General features: G+C 52.0%; 1 protein-coding gene across 1 annotated transcript in view; it reads right to left on the minus strand.

Annotated features, from left to right (window-relative positions):
* Window positions 1-274: 274 nt before the first annotated feature.
* SERGEF (secretion regulating guanine nucleotide exchange factor) overlaps window positions 275-20,609 on the minus strand; it is a 207,603-nt gene continuing 187,268 nt past the window's right edge. Inside the window, 2 exon segments of the mRNA XM_084773936.1 lie at window positions 275-380; window positions 383-642. Of these exon segments, the coding sequence (XP_084630062.1) occupies window positions 336-380; window positions 383-642 (305 nt within the window). The 3' untranslated portion in view covers window positions 275-335.

Consider the following 20,609-nt stretch of genomic DNA (forward strand, 5'->3'; position numbering starts at 1 on the left):
GACCATGACAGCCATGGGGTGGACGTCACATAGGGGCTGGGGCCCTCCTTGCTGATGTATTAGTTTTGCATGTCCTTTAGTGAGGATCCCCGGGCATCTGCTGAGTAGAAAGGATGCTCTCCTCTCTGTAGCTCGAGCCTCTGAGCACTGGGCAAGCAGCTCCTTGCTGTTCTGGTCCACAGTTCTGCCCAGCCCTCGGGGCTTACCGAGCCCCTCTCAGCTGACAGCAGGAGCATTGAGCCCATAAGCAGATGGAAGGAATCTCAGGGAATCGTTTGCTGGGATAAGTCCCTTTATTACAGGTTCTTGCTCATGGGCTGCTATTTCTCATCCTGTCAGAACTGCGTTGGGTTGAAGTTCCCGACTGCCTCTCCTTCCAGTTTCTCTCCTCGTCCACGGCATCCTGAGATTCAGTGTTTTCTGTGGCATCTGGGAGTGGGCAGGTGACCTTGAGATCCCGGCATGGCACAGGGTGTGTGAGCAGCTGACATAAGGCCAAGGAGTGGCCAGCCCCGCAGCCCACGAGGAGGAGGGTTGATGGCGACTGCAGAGCCTGCACGGTAGTTGGAGTCCAGACATTGGACTCGGTGCCATCCCCACACATGCCGTGTTCGTTCCAGCCCCAGGAACAGCACTTGCCACCTACGGAAGAGAGGGCACAGACATCACTACAATGTCCCCTCCACACTGGGAGAAACCAAAAGCATGTAGCCATTACCAGGGTCTGCTCAGGGCCCCACCTCGCCTACCCCCACTGCAAGTCAGGGGAGCCCATCCTGCTCCAATCACGGCTCTCTCCTCCTTGGCTCCCCGTTCTCCATCGCCCCCACATGTGCCCAATCACTGAACCCTGCTAACTCCAGTGTGGCCCACAATCCCTCCATCACTGCTGCCACTTCTCTGGCCAGGGCCACCAGCTTCTTATTTGGCCCACAGCTGCTCCCCGAGTGCTCTCACGGTTATTCCGTTATCACCCCAGCTTTGGAGAAGGTGAAGCCAAGGTCGCTGAGTTCCAGACCCACTTAGGCTACACAAAGAAACTTTGCTTCGACTGCCCCCTGCTTAAGAACACGAAATACCTTAGCATGCAGAAAAGCATGGAAAACGACGTACGATATCCTAGCCTACGCGCAGGATGTTAGCTACCATATTCCTGTAAGCATTTTCAATCCTTTCCTTAAAATAATAAATGAATAAAACACGTTTAAGCCTCACCTCCCTGTAGGCCCCTCCATCCTGGCACTAACTACTAACTACTGTTTTAAAGCCAGTGCCCATCCCTTTCATGCATGTATGTTTATATGTACATACATGTATGCCCTTAAACACTATGTACTCACTTTAGTTTGTCTGAAAGACTTGTAAAAGCACATCACTGATACATACCTTTACACATGACACCGCCTTAGAAATAGACCTAGATCATTAATAGCCTCTCATTATATAAAGTCATATTCCACTGAGCCATGTTCTTGGGATGGCTAGTTCTTAGTAACCTCTGTTGCTACCGGGCTATATATACCAACATGCAAAATGAGATTATGGAACATCACCAATACGGCTGCAGTTCTACACACTGCAAGTGTCTTCTCCCAGAAGTCTGGGGTGCATCACCTCACATTGTTTATGGCGCCCTTTCGCTAAGCAATTTCTTTACGGCGGCTGCCTAATTGCACACTATGAGGATTAAACAATTCGCTTAACCTGTTGGCCATTATTGGATGCTTGGGTTGGTTCTTCTACAGCATTGCATGTACACCTCTGAGCCTGAATCTCTGCCGCTCCTAATTACCTTCTCAAATTAGATTTGTAGGACAGGGATTCCCAGCCAATGGGTACAGCCACGTTGGAGACTCCCGGGGATGGTGTGAGGACTGCCAGGATCCTGGTCAGGGGAGCTATTTGAATGTGACCTCGGTGCCCTATGGGCGTCTCTGCCCCATCCCACATCACCGGTCTACATTAGCATCATGGGCTTTTACAAGCTTTTTTCAATTTGAATGCACAATAGTATCTTGCTGTTTAATGTGTACTTCAATTACGGATGAAATTGGTAAACCTAAATCGTGTGCTTCCTGGACACCTTTCTCTCCTCTTCTGTGTACTGTTTCCTACAATCCTTCCTGCCTCAGTGAATAGTCCCCCGCAGTCCCAGTTAATATAAGAAAAAAAGTTCAAGTGCTCAAATTCAAAAGCCAGATGACCTGCTGCATTTATTTGTGTGTGTGTATGTGTGTTTTCAGTTTAAGTTAAAGTTTTGTTCTAGATCTTTCCACAGACATGTATTTATGACTCTATTTGCTGATTTGGTGTGTGTGTGTGTGTGTGTGTGTGTGTGTGTGTGTGTACGCGCGCGTGCACGCGCATGGGGTGCAGGGGGCAGTCCAGGTTCTCCTAAAGTTTAGGCTGGCCTCGAACTTACTACATAGCCAAGGATAGTCTTGAACCCCTATCCTTCTGTCTCCTCCTCCCCAGTACTGGGAGCTCAGGTGTGCCATTACACCTAGCAGGGTCACTGCTCTTTTAGGCTTGATTTCTTCAACAGCACGTAAACACTGAAAAGCCATCTTTATCAAAAAAATACTTCTGACTTTCCCGTGATCCGAATGTTTAAATTGTAGGCAAAAGCTTGCTTTACAGAGCGAGGGAGGCCGGGTGGGCCTCACAGGCTAGCCCTCAGGGCTCCATTCCTTGGGAGGGAGGCAGTACTGGCTGGGGAAACACATGTCTTCCGGTTGGTTGGGAAGATGCAAAAACACACGCAGAGACAACGAATCCTTTCCCTTCCCTTGGGGAGGCAAGAACTTCACCAGGCTGATGGGGAGCAGGAGGGAGGGTGGGAAGAGCCCAGGACCTCAGGACCTCAGGGCCCAGCTTGGCACCTTGCGTGGGCCAAGTGCCTGGCCCCGGTGAGAAACACAGCTGACTGTCAGCAGGGGCAGGGGTGAGAAACAGGGATGGGGGTGGGAGGAACAGAGCTGACCTCGCCACAGGACACAGCACAATGGGCAGCTGGCAGGCCCGTCTCCCCCTGCCGAGGGGGGAACTCGTTCGGCGGAAGCCACACTCAGGGCTGAGTGGATGAAGCTCAGAGCCAGGACGTTCATGCCTGCTGGGTGGAGAAGCCTGGCAAGGGCCCAGACATCTCCTCCCCAATACTCCGAGAAGAGATTACTAGAGATGTGTGCGTTTTCTGCTTTGTTGTAACAGCCCAGAGAGGGGGCCATGTTTCATGGACGGTGCCCATCTTCCAGGATAAGGCTGAGCATCTAGGATATGAACAGGATCCAAGCACTGTGCTAAACTCCACACATTCTGCACTGGGCGTCACCAAACTTATTCCAACAGAAGTAATTTTGACTTGAGGGCCCCACAGTGTGCTGCCCACAGCCTCTCCTCTGTGTATGTGCCAAATGGGTGTGTACACATGTATATGGCCAGAGATCAGTGCTGGGTCTATTTCCTTCCTTTTTTCCTCCACACCTCATTTTTTGAGACAGAGTCTCTCACTGAACCTGGAGCTTATTGATTGGCTAGAGTCATTGGACAGCAAGCCAAGGGAGCTTATTGATTGGCTAGAGCCATTGGACAGCAAGCCAAAGGTGCAAGCTTATTGATTGGCTAGAGCCTTTGGACAGCAAGCCAAGGGAGCTTATTGATTGGCTAGAGCCATTGGACGGCAAGCCAAGGGAGCTTATTGATTGGCTAGAGCCACTAGACGGCAAGCCAAGGGAGCTCATTGATTGGCTAGAGCCATTGGACAGCAAGCCAAGGGAGCTCATTGATTGGCTAGAGCCATTGGACAGCAAGCCAAGGGGGCTCATTGATTGGCTAGAGCCATTAGACAGCAAGCCCGGGGATCTCCTTCTTGTCACCTTCCCATGCTGGGCCACAGGCGGGTGCTATCATGACTGTCGTTTTCCATGGGCGCTAAGGTCCCCCTGCCCGTACAGTAAGTACCTTGTCCACCGAGCCATCTCCCCAGTCCCACCCGTTCTCTTCTTGATGATCTGTTGAAGGTCATTTGAGAATGGCTTGTGGCCTGGAGAGATGGCTCCACAGCTAAGAGCATGTGCTGCTCTTGCAAGAGGACCTGGGTTCGGTTCCCAGGACTCAGGTGGTGGCTCACAGCCATCGGTAGCTCCAGTTCCAGGGAACCTGATCTAACATCATCTTCTGATCTCTGAGAGCACCAGGCATACACATGCCACACACATATACATGGGTGCAAACACATGCATGGAAAATAAATACACCTGAACTTTTATTTTCAAACAAAAGAATGGCTATGTCCTCACCCAAAAGTAGGCCCAGGTGACAGCCAGTCACAGTTTGCCAACTGCTGCCCTCACCTGATAATACACAGGATATGATTTAATATGGATTGTACCAGGCTCTTCTGGGTTCTTCAGCATTCCAGTGGTGTTACAATGGCACCCAGGACCTCACATCAGAAGTTCTGAGCCCCTCTATGGAGCACATGTCTCACTTGGTGCTGAGTTTGACCAAGCTCAAGACACAGATGCAGATGCGATATACGGTGATGCCTCTGAGGACCAGCCCTGACACCTCACCGCTGCCCCACGTATGGGGTCTTCTGCCAGGGCTCACACTCCCTTACAACAGCACCCCACGTGAAGCTCAGGGAGCCTGGGAGAAGAACAGTTTTGGGGGAGAAGATGAGGAACTGTCGGGCGGTCTAATCCCAGCACTTGGTTGGCAGACGCAGGTGGGTCTCTGTGAGTTCGAGGCCAGGGTGGTGTGATAGTAAGTTCCAAGGTAGCCAGGGTTACATAAGGACACCCAGCCTCAAAAACAACAAACAGATAAGTGAACGAACAAACAAATGGATGGAGGAATAAATGAAGGACAGAGGTCCTTGCCAGACACACATAAGGGAACACATTCTGCAGAGAGAGAACCCCATGATGGGTCTGAGGGAGTGTAAACCTGAGAACAAACACAGAAACATTAGGAGGTATGACACAGGGGGTGCTCAGGAGCCAGCCCTGTGCTAAGGTGCCAGCACAGTTGACACAGTCAACAGATTTTGGTTTTGCTTTTTCATGAACAAAGTGGATTTATAATACCACCTGGATTAATACACAGACATTCTCTTTGTGACTGGCACATGAACTGGATGTCTGGAAGGACGTTGGTCATTGTGTGTAGCTCCAAGCCCAGCTCCAAGGAAGCAGTGTTCTTCCTCCCTTGGGTAGATGACATGAACACACAGCCTGGCAACCCTCTCCTGGATCGGTGGCACGTCGAGAAGGTGTGATATTTGAAAGGGAAGTGTCTGGACCCTGCAACTAGGGTCTCTTTCAGGGGGGGATCTTGTCTAATTCCTGGGGAGCCTGAGGCCCCTCTCCTCCTACCATGCAACAGCCCACCAGAACTTTTTTTTATCTCTGCTAGAATGCAAAGCTCTAAGGGAGCAAAAACTGGATTGTATTCAACAGCTCTGTCACAAAACTGAAAAAACCCTTACACATCAGAAGACATACTCAGTAAATATTCGTGTCTGGCGTGAACAGTTCCGAAGTGTTGATGGCCCTTAGAGTGGCTCACTCTCCTGAAAGAAAGCGAGATTGAAGAGCTGGGCAGGCCAACAACAGTTATCTCTACCAAAGAAGTGTGTGTGTGTGTGTGTGTGTGTGTGTGTGTGTGTGTGTGTGTGTGTGTGTGTGCGTGCGTACACGCACGCACACACGTGCATATGTGGCATACTTATAAGCAGATGGAGATATCAGAGCAAGGACTAGGCCAACCCCATGGCTAGCTCTAGATTCCCTGTTCTGGCAGGGATGGCTGGGCCTACTTCACTGTAGTCTCAGAATGACTTGCCTGGATAGACTGACCCAACCCTCTCCCTCCTGAGCTGAGCAGGAGCCACTGGCTAGTCCCTAGCCTGAATCCCTAGTAACTCAGGGGTGGGAGCGGAGATTCTGGTTTTCAGCTGTTGCTGCTCGGTTGCTATGGGGCTGACCAGGCTTGGCTTTGGTATTGCTGTCATCTGGCAAACACACCTAGGTCTTGGCTTCATCACTTGTAAACAAGGACAGTCAAGCCCTCCCTTGTCTTTGTTGGTTTTAAGCAGATACATACAGTACTCAGCAGAGCCCGCCACACGATACCTGCGCAGCTGGCACTCCTCAGCTGCTGCTGGGATGGCCCTGTTTCGTGCCCAGGATCCACTTCCTAGCCTTCTTTGGTCTGGTCTATCTTGCTGCCCACTATTACAGAACTTGGTGGGGGGTGGGGGGTGGGGGGGCGGGGGGCAGAGGGGATTTCCCAGTGTACAGTCACAGGACAGAACCAGGCCACCCTTCCCCCTTCCTCCCCCTGGATGGAGTAGGTAACATTTCACACTGCTCTGGCCAGGGTCCGCATTAGTGTTTGTCTGAGGCATGCTGACAGGCACAAGCCACTAAGCATCGCTATGGAAACCGTTCTGTTATTCTCTGCTGTGTCATTTGTTTGCCGGCCCAGTTGCTGTTGTGGTGCAGGGGAGGGAGGGATGCAGATGGGGCGCGCAGATTAGACTCAGGGGGCCTGTCTCCTACAGGACCGCATGACCCGGCTGACTCCTGCTTCTCCCGCTCTGAGAAGCAGGCCACTGTGTCCCTGACGACGTCCTGACAGCCTTCCCACTTGTTCACTCATGCCCAGCCCAGAACAACTCTCCAGGGGAGGTTCTGGTGCACACCAGAATTTGAAAGCCACTGTGGTAGAAGAAACACTAGCTAAACTGTTTTCAGCATCTCACGGCACAAAACTGGTACCAAGATGCTGCCCCGCATGGAGCAGTGGTGAGGGGCAGGAGCCCCATGTCCTCAGCTTTCAACCACCCCAGCTTCGAGGACTCTGGCCATACGATCAGATGCTTCTCTGAACCTTCTCTAGAAGGGGCAGCAATGGCCAGTCATTTGTTCATGCGGGCCCCTGCTTTCTGATGGCAACCCTCTGAAGGAGCACCATTGTCCTTAGGTGTGTGACCCTGGACACCCTGTTTAATCCCACCCATGCTCAAATTTCTGATTTAGAGACTTCCCCTGATGGTGACTTGATAACTCAAGGAGAACACGTATGGAGAAGGAGCTAGCTGGCGACGACTGCCAATCCAAGTGGGCATCATTCTCAGAGGATTAGTCCTATCTATCTGAAGTCTGTAGCAGCTCAGTCCCCACCTTTCTCTCTGGACAGGCCTACATTCAGAGTCAACCCCAGACTAATCCTTCATCTGCATGATGAAACCTCTTTGCCAGGCCATTTCTGGGGGACTAAGGACATTGCTTAGTTTGCTGACTTTTAAATACAATCATTTTCTATTATCTAAATCTTCTTCGATGTTCATATGTTGCTTTTACAATAATTCATCTTTTTTAAAAAGTCTGTTTACTGTCTGAGGCATATGCCTCTGAAAAACTCCTTTCTCTCAAAAAATTAGTTGAGGGGGGGGGGGAGACTGTGTGTGTATGCATGCGTGCAGGTGCCCAAACTTGATGATGCGCTTGTGGAGGCCACAGAACAACTTTAGGAGCTGATTCTTTGCTCCACTTTTTTGTGGGTTCTGGAATTGAACTCGGGTCCTTAGGCTTGAGGGTGGGTGCCTTTACCCACTGAACTATCTCCCCAGACTCTTCCTCTTTCTTTACCTAATGATTTAAAGCAAATCCCAACGAAACACTAGAGTCAGAGCAAATGCAGACACCTACAAGCAGACGGTGGTTATAGCAGTGGCGCTGTGAGACCCAGAGGCTGGTGTCAGATCTGAGGCTTGCTGTACACTTGCTTGGTACGCGGGCCTACGTAAGTCACTGCCTCCCCCAGGAGTTCTGTTTCATCACTCGGAGACTGAAAGAATCAGTTTCAGTGGCCCCCAAGCACTTCTCTGGTTCTCACAGTCCATGCCTCCTGAAAACGGTGTGTCCATACCATACCCAGACCATGCATCGTCAGCCCAGTGGCACCTGCAGCCATGTTGACTTGGAGGTGACTCCTGGAGATGCGCCCCTCACCTGTCACTCAGATTGTCAGCCCCGGCACAGACCTGAAGCAGGATGGGAGTACGTGAACTCCTCCGGGAGAACGGCTGCCAGCTTGTAAGTGAACACTTAGCTCCAAGGCTAAGAACTCCCCCTGTCCAAGGGAAGACCAGCGGGGGTGTCAAAATATGGGGACAAAGCCCTCTCCAGGCCCCCTACTGTGTGGGTTCACTCAGAAGTGCCCCACGATAACCATGCAGTCTTTATCCACGGAACAAGCCATTCTTTCTGCTGACATGTCCAGTGCCTAGGCACTTCAGTAGAGTGAACAGAAATCTTTTGCAGGCCGAGCAGTTAGGTTTTAGGGACCATGAATACCTACTGTTCTCAAAGGGAGGGAAGAACTTTTGTTCCTCCAGGGAGGGCCACGGTTCAAGTCCGAGGCCATGTAGCATCTGACTCTGAGACCCAGATGGGCACACACTGTACTGTGCAGGCTGAGCTGTAGGACAGACCGCCCGGCGTGGCTCCAGCCTGGCAGAGGCCCTGCAGTATCAACACTGCGAACACCTGACAGGAGTGTACAGCCACCAATGTGGATGGCTCTTTCCCGCCACAAGTGCATCCAGTCAGGCAGTGACACCCAACCGATGTCGACCTCACATAAAGTGCTATTCCAGTAGGCGCCTCACGTGTGCAAGGAAGGAAAAGGATGTCATGATGAGAAATGAGTCTCCATTTTTAAAAGGAAAATAACTAACATTTAATAACACTCCACAGAGAGATCTAGGCTTCTGTTCTGAACCACTTCTGTTCTGCCATTTCACTACCCTAAGAACCTAAGGTAAGGAAGTTCAGGACCCCCCATTTCACCCCTGAAGAAGGTGGGGTTCAGTTGAGGCTTAGGCTTACCTCCAAACCAGTGACAAAACCAGGAAATAATCAAGGCCCAGTCAGCCTGGATCCTGTGTTCTTGTGGTTTTTTTTGTTTTTGTTTTTTTTGAGACAGGGTTTCTTTGTGTAGCTTTGACTGTCCTGGACTCGCTTTGTAGTCCAGACTGGCCTTGAACTCACAGCGATCCGTCTGCCTCTGCCTCCCAAGTACTGGGATTAAAGGTGTGTGCCACCACTGCCCGGACCCCAAATTCTTAACGTGTGTCTCATGGCATCTAGATCCCTGCCTGACCTAGAACTAGAATTTTTTTTCTCTGTATCCTCATGGAGGAAGAGTAGAGGTTTAATGGATCTCGCGAGCACAGGAGTGACAGCACACAGCAGTGAGCTGAGACACCAGGGGAGGAACACACACTGAAAGGAAGGCACGGTGTGTGTCTAGCAGGCCGGGAAAAGAGGACATCACAAACATAACTTGGATGCAACTGAAGATGAGGTGGGGATTTGCCAGGCCTCTGGGGCTTAAGTGGCAGGTTTCGGGGGATAGAACTGACCGTGCCTTCTACACCAGCCCTGCCACCTAGCCAAACTGCCAGCTTCATGCACACACTCCACGACCTCCCCAGCCACCAGCCTTTGCACTGTGTCCTCTCATCTCTCTCCCTTCACCTTCTCCTCCAGGAAGGTCTCTTCTGACCTGGCAGCTTTGCCTCCCCCACCCCAGACTGGAGTAGACTGGCCGACTTGCAGAACTACTCACATGCCATCAAGAGCCCCCCACCACCCCATCAATGCCACACCACATTCCTTTGTGACCCCGGTCACCAGAGAATGGTGCCCTGTCTCCACAGCTTGCTCTCTCTGGAGTGGAGAAAGAGCAGTGGCCCTTTCCCATGTGAATCGCTCATAGCCCAGATGCCTGGAAAGTCTAGAGATGCCATGTTGCCATGGTAACAGCAGACCAAGGTTGGGGATGCTTTATCCCTGATGGGCTGCCCTGGCAGCACCATGCCATGCTGCTGGTGAGATCTCCCTCCGTGAATAAGAACAGAACAAATCTTCTCAGGGACAAGGGGATGCCAGGCATCTGGGACATCATCAGCACTGATTTTCAGCTCCCCGCACACACTCTAGGGGCTACTCACCCAACTCCCTGGCTGATCAAGAGGCCCAGGCCTGGGCCGGCTGTGCTTTGGCTCTTGTGGTCTAATACAATTTTTAACTGGCTCAGCCAACAAAGCAGGCCCTCCCCCACTCCAGCCCCCAAATTACCACTTCTCTTATTTGACGCCACCAACTGGGGATCCGCTGGTGTGGACCCTGGCAATTAGCACAGCACCCGCATTTGTTGGGAAATTAAGAGCCACTGATTAGCCTAATTCTACGCCACTTGCAGACAGAGAGTGTCAGGCTGAGATGGGCTTTTCCAAACGGTGGCCCCGGAGGGTGGCGTGTTCACGGCACGAGCTTGAAATGGAAGCAAGGGCCTGGGGAGCTAGGCTGTGCAGCTGAGGAGGTAGACCCTCACCTCCTGACACCACTGTCTCACTGTCTCCTGCTCAGCAGAGAATAGGCCATCAGAAGAAGGTGTTTCTAGATTGAGGTGACACTCCCAAATCCTCCTGACCCAGAAAGAGAGCCCATTTCCCTAAGAGACTCTCCAGTCTGACTTCTACTTTGGAGCGGCTACAGGACCAGTGTGCCCTGAACTAGGGGATGCTGAGTCTAGAGGCCAAAGTGAAGCTCAGACTATGTGACCAGGACCCCAACTTGTTTATATTCCCTTGACCTTCTACCGCCTAAGGGCCGAGTTGCCTCTTGGGAACGGAGTGCTCAGTGCGGGTGACCGCAGGGCTCCTGACACTGTGCTACATCTGGGTCGCACCTGAGCCATCTCCCTGACCCATACCTAGTAATAGGTCCCTGCCTCCTTCGGCCAGTTTGTCAGAGGAGAAGCCCATTTGTTTGTACACAACATGCTGGGGTCGCATCCACGTGCAGCTGGCTGAGTGTTTTTGCACAGACGTTGGGGAAGACTTTCAAATCCCACCAAGGACTAGATTCTGAGGTGTGGTTGATTTAAAGGCAGAGTCTAATAAATGTTTATTATTAGCCCTATAATCATTACAGTGGTATTTTCCAACCTGCTATCAATCAGTCAAGATGCAGACACCTGTTACATTTAAAAATAGCCTGGGTTCACCTGGGGCGGGGCAGATATTAATCTCCTAAACTACCATCCATACCCCACTGCTCCCATCCCATGCCATCTGCTTCTAATAACTTCTGTCAAGCTACCTTCCGTCCATAATCGCAAAACACTTGCTAACGTTCTTCATCTGAGCCGAATCCTCCATCCACAGCGGCCATGGGCTTCTTACTCCATCTAATCTGTAGTGGCTTCCTTCCTGCTCCTCTTCCTCTCTCTCCTCCTTTCCAAGAACCTCTTCCGCTCTCTGACTGCTTCCTTATCCTGTTTCCCCCGTGTCCCCAAAGCCTAGAACCTTAGCCATGCCTATTCCATCTGCCCTGCCCGGGTCTGTTGGCTTTTTATTGGTCAAAGTGGAATAAGTTTTCAGGCAGGTTTACAAACATTTTGGGGTATGGTACCCGAGTCTGCTCATTTGGGCAGCAGCCAGACCAACGCCTCCGCCAACAGTGTAGACAGACAATCCCTTTAGAACCTCCCTGACTCAAACCCTAGTGTCAGAGACAAGCCAGGCCTTCCGAGCCATCTATGATATCAGCCCTCCAGGAATGAGAAGCAGTCCAGGAAACCATCAGATATCTCCTAATGGACGAAGAAAAGCTAGTGTGCTGGAACCAGGACATTCCAAACATAGAGAACACTGTGAGTAGAGACCTGGCTGGGCTCTGGAGCTTGCCAAACTAACAACGGTAGTTCTATTGGGTGGGACAACTGGAAATGTAAGAAGTGGTAGGAACTTGGCCAATAGATAGGGGGCAGATCATTGCAAATGACTCGGGAGATCGTATGTCCAAAAGGCCTGGCTATAGATTTTGGACTATATCGGACAGCTAACTGGAAGCTGCTAAGGCACTGGGTAAGAGAAACGCGGAGTCAGAGCTGTGCCTCAGAGGCAAAATCAGCATCAGCATCACATTGCTATCGCCATGGTAACATCTGTAAAGCATCTGTGCAGTCTTATGTCTTCGACACTGTGGGTTCAGTGTCAACGACGGTTGTCCTGGACATCAGTTTGGAGGCCAAGGTGAAGTGTAGGAGAGAGATGGAGAGCTAGAAAGAGAGAGAAGGGGGGGCAGGGGGGGAGCCCCCCTTAAAGAGGCAGGACCAAGAGGAGGACTAGGTGGGGGGAGGTTTAGCAGCTATGGTTGAATAAGAATGGCTCCCATAGGCACATATGTTTGAATGCTTGGTCCCCAGCTGATAGGGCTGTTTATGGAGGATTAGGAGATGTGTCCACGTTGGAGGATATGTGTCATGGGGTGCTGGGCTTTGAGGTTTCAAAAAGAATCATGGCATTTCCAGTTCTTTCTCTGTCTCTCTGTCTGTCCGTCTGTCTCTGTTTCTGTCTGTCTTTCTCTGCCCCCCCCTCTCTGTCTCTCTGTCTGTCTGTCTGTCTGTCTGTCTGTCTGTCTGTCTCTCTCTCTCTCTCTCTCTCTCTCTCTCTCTCTCTCTCTCTCTGGCATTCTGCCGTCCACCACACCTTTGCTCTGCCATCACAAGCCAAAGCAATTGCTTTCTTTCACAAGTTGCCTTGGTCACGGTTTTTTTGTCACAGCCATAGCAAAGTAACTAAGACAGGCCTGAGACAGGAGACTGCGAAGATGGAGGTCACAGCTAGGTGTAGGGCATCTGATTTTTGAACTTTTAGGTCTGGCTGGTAAATCTAGACTCTGACTCCCAACAGAGTCAAAACACTCCTCAGCCTCTTGTTATTCCATGTTCAGGGAAACATCGCTGAGGAACAGCCTACGAGCCAAGGGCAGAAATCTCAGGAGAATTTATTCCCTTACAGGCTGCCAGGGTCCTACCAACCTAGAACCTACTGCTTGGAGCGAAGAGAGGATCCAGAAAGGGGACCCCTTGCTAGTGAAGGTCTCTCTGCCATGAGATGTGTTGGAGTATGGCTCCCAGGGAAGGAAGGAAAAAGCCTCAGTTCTCGGCCTTTTTTTTGGGGGGGAGCTCAGCCCACAGGAACCCAGGTCCTTTATGGAGTACAAGGGCTGCCTGCTCTGAGACCGCATCTCTCCTGTGCCTCACACATCTCTCTGACCTAGAGTAAGGACTGCCCATCTTGCTCTACCCTTAGCCTACGTAGCACCATGTCCTGTGCTGAGGTCCGGATGCGCTCACCCATTTCTCCCGTGCCACTCTCAAACCTCAGAAGGCCACCAAGAATCCACTCAAGCCCTATGTCCTCTAGAAAGACTGTAACGGTTGCTATGGATGAGCTTCAGGGCAGTGAAGGGACTCAGAGCTCACTCTGGCCCCACCCTTTTAAGCTCTATAGAAGAGGCAACACCTGGGCCAGGACAGAGGCCGTCCACTCTTCTGTCAAGTCCCCGGCCTCTCCCTGACAAGCCTCCCAGGAACTCTATAGCTCTGCTCTAGTTTCACCTGTCCATTGTCTCGGGCTGTGTGGATGACGTGAGGACAATGGCGATTGTCGCTCTGCACAGTGCCTTGCACAGAGCTGTGGACTGTGGGTGGCTGAGAAAACAGAACCCTCGGCAGTCAAAGGCTCTGGAAGACAAGTCCCGAGAAAATGCAGGACACAGGGGAAGGGGGGGTGCAGCCTCCTTCCAACAACTCTTCCGTGTTCTGGGACGCAAGCCAAGCCTAGCCACAACGCTGGGTGCCAGGGGTGGAGATTGAGCATCCGAAGGAGACCTCCACATCTGAAAGACATGTCTGCATCCAGCAGCAGTGTTCTGGTCCAGAGCCTCCTGGGACAGCAGTTTCCAGAGCTGGCAGCCGGAGTCAAGCTGAGGTCAGCCTCCCGCCTACGGGTATACTGGCGATGGGGTGGCACACTAAGGGATTTTTCTTTCTCTCAATGGAATTCTCAAGAGTCTGGGAGCTAAAAGAACCATTCAGGAGAGTAAAACCCAACTCCTGGATGTTTCCAGTGTGGAAACTGAATTGAGCTCTTGGTAGAAAGAGACACTAACTTGACCAAGGTCACAGCCACAGCCAAGCTTTGGGTCTCTTGCTCATAATATGGGGGTCCTTGCAGGGCAACTTTTCTCTATAGGGTTCCATTGAGAAAATACGTGGTAAGGTTAAATGGCCACCGGTATTTTAAATTTTTATTATTGATATCCTGGTGATACAGGTTTAGAGACAACTATTGGGTTAAGCCACTCCCTTGAAATGATATAGCTTAGAAAAAGCACAAGCCAGGCGGGGCTGGAGTGGAGCTCAGTGTACAGAGTGTTAACATGCATGATGTTTGCTCCCCAGCGCTGCATAAACGAGTTGTGGCGGCTCACACCTGTAATCCTAGTATTCTGGAAGTAGAGATGGGGGATCAGCCGTTCAAAGTCATCCTTGATTGTATAGTGAGTTCAAGGCCAGCCTGGGCTATATGAGACTCTGTCCACCCCACCCCCTGCCTCTCCCCCAAAAGAGGGGTTCATTATCTCTTTGATGTGCCTCATTTTGTTCCACACATCAGAGGAAGAAAGGCAAGACAAACAGACATTCTCAGAGGTTTTTTGAATATACTTCCTGGTTAAGCACCTCCTAGGCCTTCCGTGGCCTTCCAAGAAGATTCTAGACATTTATAAAGACTGAGAGAGAAACAAAACATCCCCCCTAACCCTAAGGAGAGAGAAGCTGAGGAAAGCAGGTAAAGGGGTGCTGTAGCAGGACAAGCCAGCAGGTCCAGCCAGCCAGGGGCCACTCTCCATGGAGCACAGCACACGGCCTGGCGTACAGAGGGTACCGGCTGTAAGAAGCTGAGTCAGTGCATTAGTGATGGGCCCATGGGGACACGAGACACAGCACCAGGGCCGGCAGAGACAGGGCCTGCGCACAAGTGTCATCCTGGCCCTCCTCCATCTGCATAGGGGCAGAAGGCAGCTGGTGGGTCCAGAAATGCTGACAGAGAAGGACAGAGCTTCTAGCCCCAACCTACTTCTCCATGGCAACAAGCTGACAGAACACTGCACAGGAGACTGAGAAACGGGTTTTGAGAGAATGATGCAAAACAAGACAGCAGCCTTCTGCCTCCCGGGCCCAAGCAAGGCAGGCGCAGTCCCTAAACCTGTATGTCCTTCAGGCCTGTCCATCCCCTGTGCAACCCAGGAGCCTGTTCCCTGTTCACCACGTACTCTTCTTGGGCTGCATGGGAAAATCTCTTTCTTTGTAGCTGATGCTTTGGGCACTGTGTGAACCGACAAGCTGTGGTAGGGATTGCAGCAGACTGCATGTAGCTGGCTCCTACAGTACCCAGGCTGTCCCTTGTTGTCTGCACACAGCAGAGTAACCTGCAGTACTGGTGACTGTGGCACAGAGGTCAAGGGGGCAAGAGCAGATACCACACATCTCCTGTCTCCTAATGTCTGCATCTTGCCCCCAGGCAACGGGCTCAGCTGACTTTGCCTTTGTCTATCAGGGGATGACTTAATTGCACCTTCTCCTGTAAAAAAACGCAAAGCCTTCTGTTTACATTTCAAATACAAAACTTACCAGCCTAGTTTTTATTCCTCTTCTGCTTACTTATTCTGCCCCCAGCAGAGAACCTGAGGTAAGGTAATGCCTCAATAAACGCCTTCTGAATTAGGTCAACAGGACGGGAGGATGTTTACATTTGATGGACAGAGACCAGCCATTTGATGGATAGAGACCAGCATCCTCCGATGCAAGAATGTTCACCCTGCTCACCCTGATGCGGGAGCCCCAGGGGTCTGAGGTGGTACCTTCATGGCCGTGCCCAAGGCCAGGATGGTTTCTCCACTGCAGATCAATAGATGGCATTAGCCACAAGGGTGCACTGAGCAGGCTGGACCAGTGACCCCAAGCTCAAGCCCAGGTTTCCCTCGTACCCTCTGTGAATTCAGACAAACCGTTTCATCTCTTTGAGCCTTAACGCCTTTATCTGGAAAATGAGCAAAGCACATTCTGCCTGCCTCGCCCCACCCCCCACAAGAAAGTTGATACGAGGGTGCAGACGTGGTGTGTAACAAGGAGAGCGGCCTGTGACACCCACCCAAAGCAGGGTCTTGTTTCAAGATCGTACAAGAGGAACGGGGCTCTAAGCTCACCAAGTGACAACGTTGCCTTGCAGATTCCAGCAAAGTGTTCTTCAATTTCGGCAAAAAGCAGTCTCAGATCCCATTAAAAGGAGACGCCTTAAAAAGGGGCTGGCGAGATGGCTCAGCAGCTAAGGCTGCTCTGGCAGAGGACCTGCATTTGGTTCCCATCACTGACATGGCAGCCTACAAATGCCTTGTAACTCTACTTCCAGGGCACTCCCTTCTGGCCTCTGGTGGGCGCTGCGTGCCAATGGCATTCTTGCATGCATGCAGAGCACCCGCCCTCCCATCCCCCCAAGGAGAGTCTAATAAAACTGAGGATGTTTGGGGGTAGCTTGTGGTATGTAAATCTCTGAGGTGGAAGGGGGTCCGCTTTTCCTTATTCGCAGGTGTCCCTCCCCCACAGAACATCTGAGGCAGGCAGCTAACTCCCACTCACCCACAGCACCCTTCCAGCCCCCCAGTCGCTACTAACTGGCACATCCCAGGAAAGGCCACCTTGGCCGCTGGCTTAGGCTCACTACGGCACTCACTGCTCATGCCGTCCAGCGGAACGGCGAGAACGGCGGTGCTGCAAATGTTAGAGAAGTGGATGGGAGATGGGGGACACTGCGATGGCTTGGAGCACAGGCATCAGTCGGCAGGGGGGGGGGGACCCCAGTGTAGCCAGGGCTGGTTGTGGAATGGAAAGCCAGCAGAAACAGTCTCATGAGACACAGGGGGGAAGGGGGGAGGGGACTCGTAGGTCCCCTGCTCAGGTGCTAACAGCACTGAGTGCTGCTGCTTTAGTCTTCAAGGACCGCACTGAAAGGCGACAGGCGACAGGAGACATCCTCATCAAGAGGCCTTGCCCTTACATGGTGTGACGCTGACTTCTGTGTCAGCATGGCTGGCCGGTATAGACCACTGTTTGGACAGATGCTATGGTGGATTTAGAAGTAGTTAATTACCATTTGAAATGTTTGAATTTAAGTAAAGGGAATCGCCCTTCCTCAAGGGGTGGGCTGCGCTCAGCTGGCTGAAGCTTGCAGATCAAAGACAGGCTTCTGTGGGACTGCTGCGCTGAAACCCTGCCAAGTGCACAGCCTTCCTACTCCTGCCTGAGAGACTCCGGCGTGCTCTGCGGCCTCTGGACTTGCTATCATCCCCTGCATCCCTCTAGGCTTACCCGTGTCTCTCTCCAGCCCGCTGGTCTCCCCCATAGACAGAGAGAGACAGCCAGAAGTTCTGACGGGCCCCTGATAGATAGATACACAGGTACAGTTGGATGTATTCATCTAGCTTTCCTTATTGGATGGTCCATGTGACCTGAGGAAGCAGGTTTTGCTGCCTTTTTTTCTCCCCAGTGGGGAGGGAGTTTGGTGAGTGTGACTCCAGAGCCACACTGTCTATCAGTCTCACCACAGGCCACCGCTGGGAGAGAACACCTGCCCAGAGTAGTTCTGTTACGGAGCCTTAGGAGTTCCCCTATGTCGGGATGCAGTAAACAGCTCAAACAAGATGGGCGTGGACCGTTCCCATTCAAGCAGGGCAGCCCGGGAGCCCACCGACCTACCAGGGATCTGTCCCAGACATAGGGTTCTGGGCTTCCTAAGCTCTTTGAGGTTTTACCATGTTTAAACCCAACTATTTAGTACCCAAGGAAGCTAGTTCTTGAGGAAACCGGCACTTGGGCAGAAAACAGACATCGTTCGTCCTGAAAGCGGGAGAGGCTGGCCATAGGAAGCTCCAGACATCCCCTTCGGCCATTGCTGAGGGGTGGGGAGAGGTGGGGGCTGCTGACAGGATGATCCAAGGGGCAGCTTGGGGGATAACCAAGCAAAAGGCCTTAGCTCTGCTTCCTCCAGATTCAGTTCCGTTTCTAGAAGCACCTTGTGTTTTGGTTCCTGGAGACCAGGCAAGCAGCACTGTCCTCTCAGGAAGGGTCCTTACAGCTCCCTTTAACCCTCCCACCACCACCCAGCTTAGTGAAGCTGAGACCAGAAGCATGTTCAGGAAGTCTACTAAATGCCGGGTGGGGGAGGGGGCAGTGGGAAGGAACCACCGCAACAATACAAACCCCCACCAGCAAGGACGCTAACTCTTCGGCCATCACTCTTCCTCCTACAGGCAGGCACAGGGATGACAGCCTCTGAGTGGCCTCTCGCCGCGTGAGCTCACAAGTGTTCCTTCTTGGTCATCACTTTTGCACTTGCTTCATGCACTACTGCTTGGGGAAACTGTTTTGTAGAAAAAGCCCGCCCTACTGACGAGCCAGAGATCCCGGGTCAACCTGCCTCCTGCTGGCCTAACCTGTCAGTCCTAGAGTAGAGCCTGAGTCATCCTTCGCCTTCAGGGGCTGGGATGTGTCTCTGCCTGCAGCAGGCCAGGCCCCCCCCCCCCCATCACATCTGGTCTTCCTGTGGCCATGAGGCCACTGCCTGTTTGCCAACCCCTCACCCCCTTTTCCACCCCCCACCCCAGCCCCTGGCCTGAGAGCACAGCAGCCAGCACTTCTGGAGAGGAAACCTACAGCGGAAATAATCACTAACATTTCCTTAGAAGGAGCGGCCACCCTTCTAACGTACGGTCTCCACCACAAGCGGTGGAGGTAGGGCCTGCCATTAAACCCATTTCACAGGAACGAAAAGCTGGACGGAAACCATCGAATCACTTGCCCAGTCAGTGTTCCATAACTAGTCAGCGGGCACAGCTGGGATTCAGGCCCAGAGCACTGCTACCACAGCACCTAACTCAAACAGCAGTGCTGTTCCATCCTGTTTTAGAGGTTGGGACTGACCTGGGCTATAGCATAGTGGCGCAAGGGTCCTGATCGCGTATGAGGGCCTGCATTTGATCCTGAGCACTAAAAAGACAAACCAAACAGAGGGAAAACATGAAGTCAGGAGTGGGAGTGTAGCCCTCTGAACCCCAGCATCTGGCGGCTAGGGCAAGGGGATTATGAGTTTGAAGCCTGCTTGGGATACATGGAGACACAACCAAGCCATCAGTCAAACAAGCAAAGAGTTGAGAGATTTGTGCACCCAATAGGATCACACAGTCTTGGACCTTAAAGGCTGCGCCTTTCCCAAGCTCTCCCTGGAGAGGCCTCCGTGGCAGCAACTGTCTGTTTTCTACATCCTGTGGAGAGTTAGAAAAATCCCCTCATTCTAAGTGTTTCAATTCGCTTATCTATAAAACAAGAAATCAAACAGACAGGTCACTCTTCCTAAGGTAGCTATAAAGAAAAACAACAACAAAACCAAAACCATCCCTGAAGGACATCAGAGGGCAATTTACTTAGCCCTATGACGACGTGCCAGGTGCTCTGTATAGGCATCCTGTTTACATTTCACAAAACTTTCATGAGACAGACAAGTGCTTTCTCCCTGGTTTAGAGACAAGGGAACTGAGGGACTGAGAGACTAATGGGTGAGAGTAGAGCTGGAGTTAGCCCAGGCTGGGTAGAGCTGGAGTTAGCCCAGGCTGGGTAGAGCTGGGGTTAGCCCAGGCTGGGTAGAGCTGGAGTTAGCCCAGGCTGGGTAGAGCTGGGGTTAGCCCAGGCCGGGTAGAGCTGGAGTTAGCCCAGGCCGGGTAGAGCTGGAGTTAGCCCAGGCCGGGTAGAGCTGGAGTTAGCCCAGGCTGGGTAGACCTGGGATTAGCCCAGGCTGGGTAGACCTGGGGTTAGCCCAGGCTAGGCAGCTCACCGTTTTGGCTTTGTAGTGAGTCCTGTGCCCTCCCTCACATTTGCCTCCTCCTCTTTGGAGTCCTCAGTCTCAGCCTCAATCGCCAGGCCGCTAAAGCTGGGATCCTTGGGAAAGCGTAAGCTAATCCCATGATTTCTCTATTCAAAACTCCTCCTCTGAGCTGAAGAGTAGAGTAGTACTTTACATGTGTGAGCAAGAGGCCTTAGCTGTGTGCATGGGCGTGTGTGCGTGTGTTTATGCACGGGTGTGTGGCTGTGCACGGGGGAGGGGTGTCAGAGGACAGCTTGCTGGTGTTGGTTCTTCCCTTCTACCCTGACAATCTCAGGGACTGACCTCTGACCTCTGGTTGTCAGGCTTGGGGCAGGTCCTTTTACCTGCTGAGCCACCTAATTGGCCCTTGCCACCTGGACTTTAACCCTCTCCAGTGAAGTCCAGGCTCTGACACTGGAGCCCAGATATCTCCACCTCTCCCCAGCGGTCTGCAAGTCCTGCGTCCAGCTCCCCACAGGACCCCAGCAGCTCTGTTTTCCTGTGATCTGATTTGTCTGCTTACACTTGCCTCCCATGCTACGTTGTCAACATATTTGGGGGGGCGGGGGTGGAGACTCCTTTCTCATGCCTGGACACTTTAAGATCTTCCCACACCGACCAAGCTAACACCACATTCAATGACAGAAAGTCACCATGAATGGGGCAAAGCTCTGTGTGCACCGCACAATCAGTCTGCACTGGAAAAGCTGCCCTGTGGAGGTGCACACAGGAACGTGAGGGTCTTGGCACACTCAGTTCAGAAACT

This window comes from Acomys minous (genome assembly GCF_964271855.1).
Source record: "Acomys minous genome assembly, chromosome: 2".
Lineage (NCBI taxonomy): Eukaryota > Metazoa > Chordata > Mammalia > Rodentia > Muridae > Acomys > Acomys minous.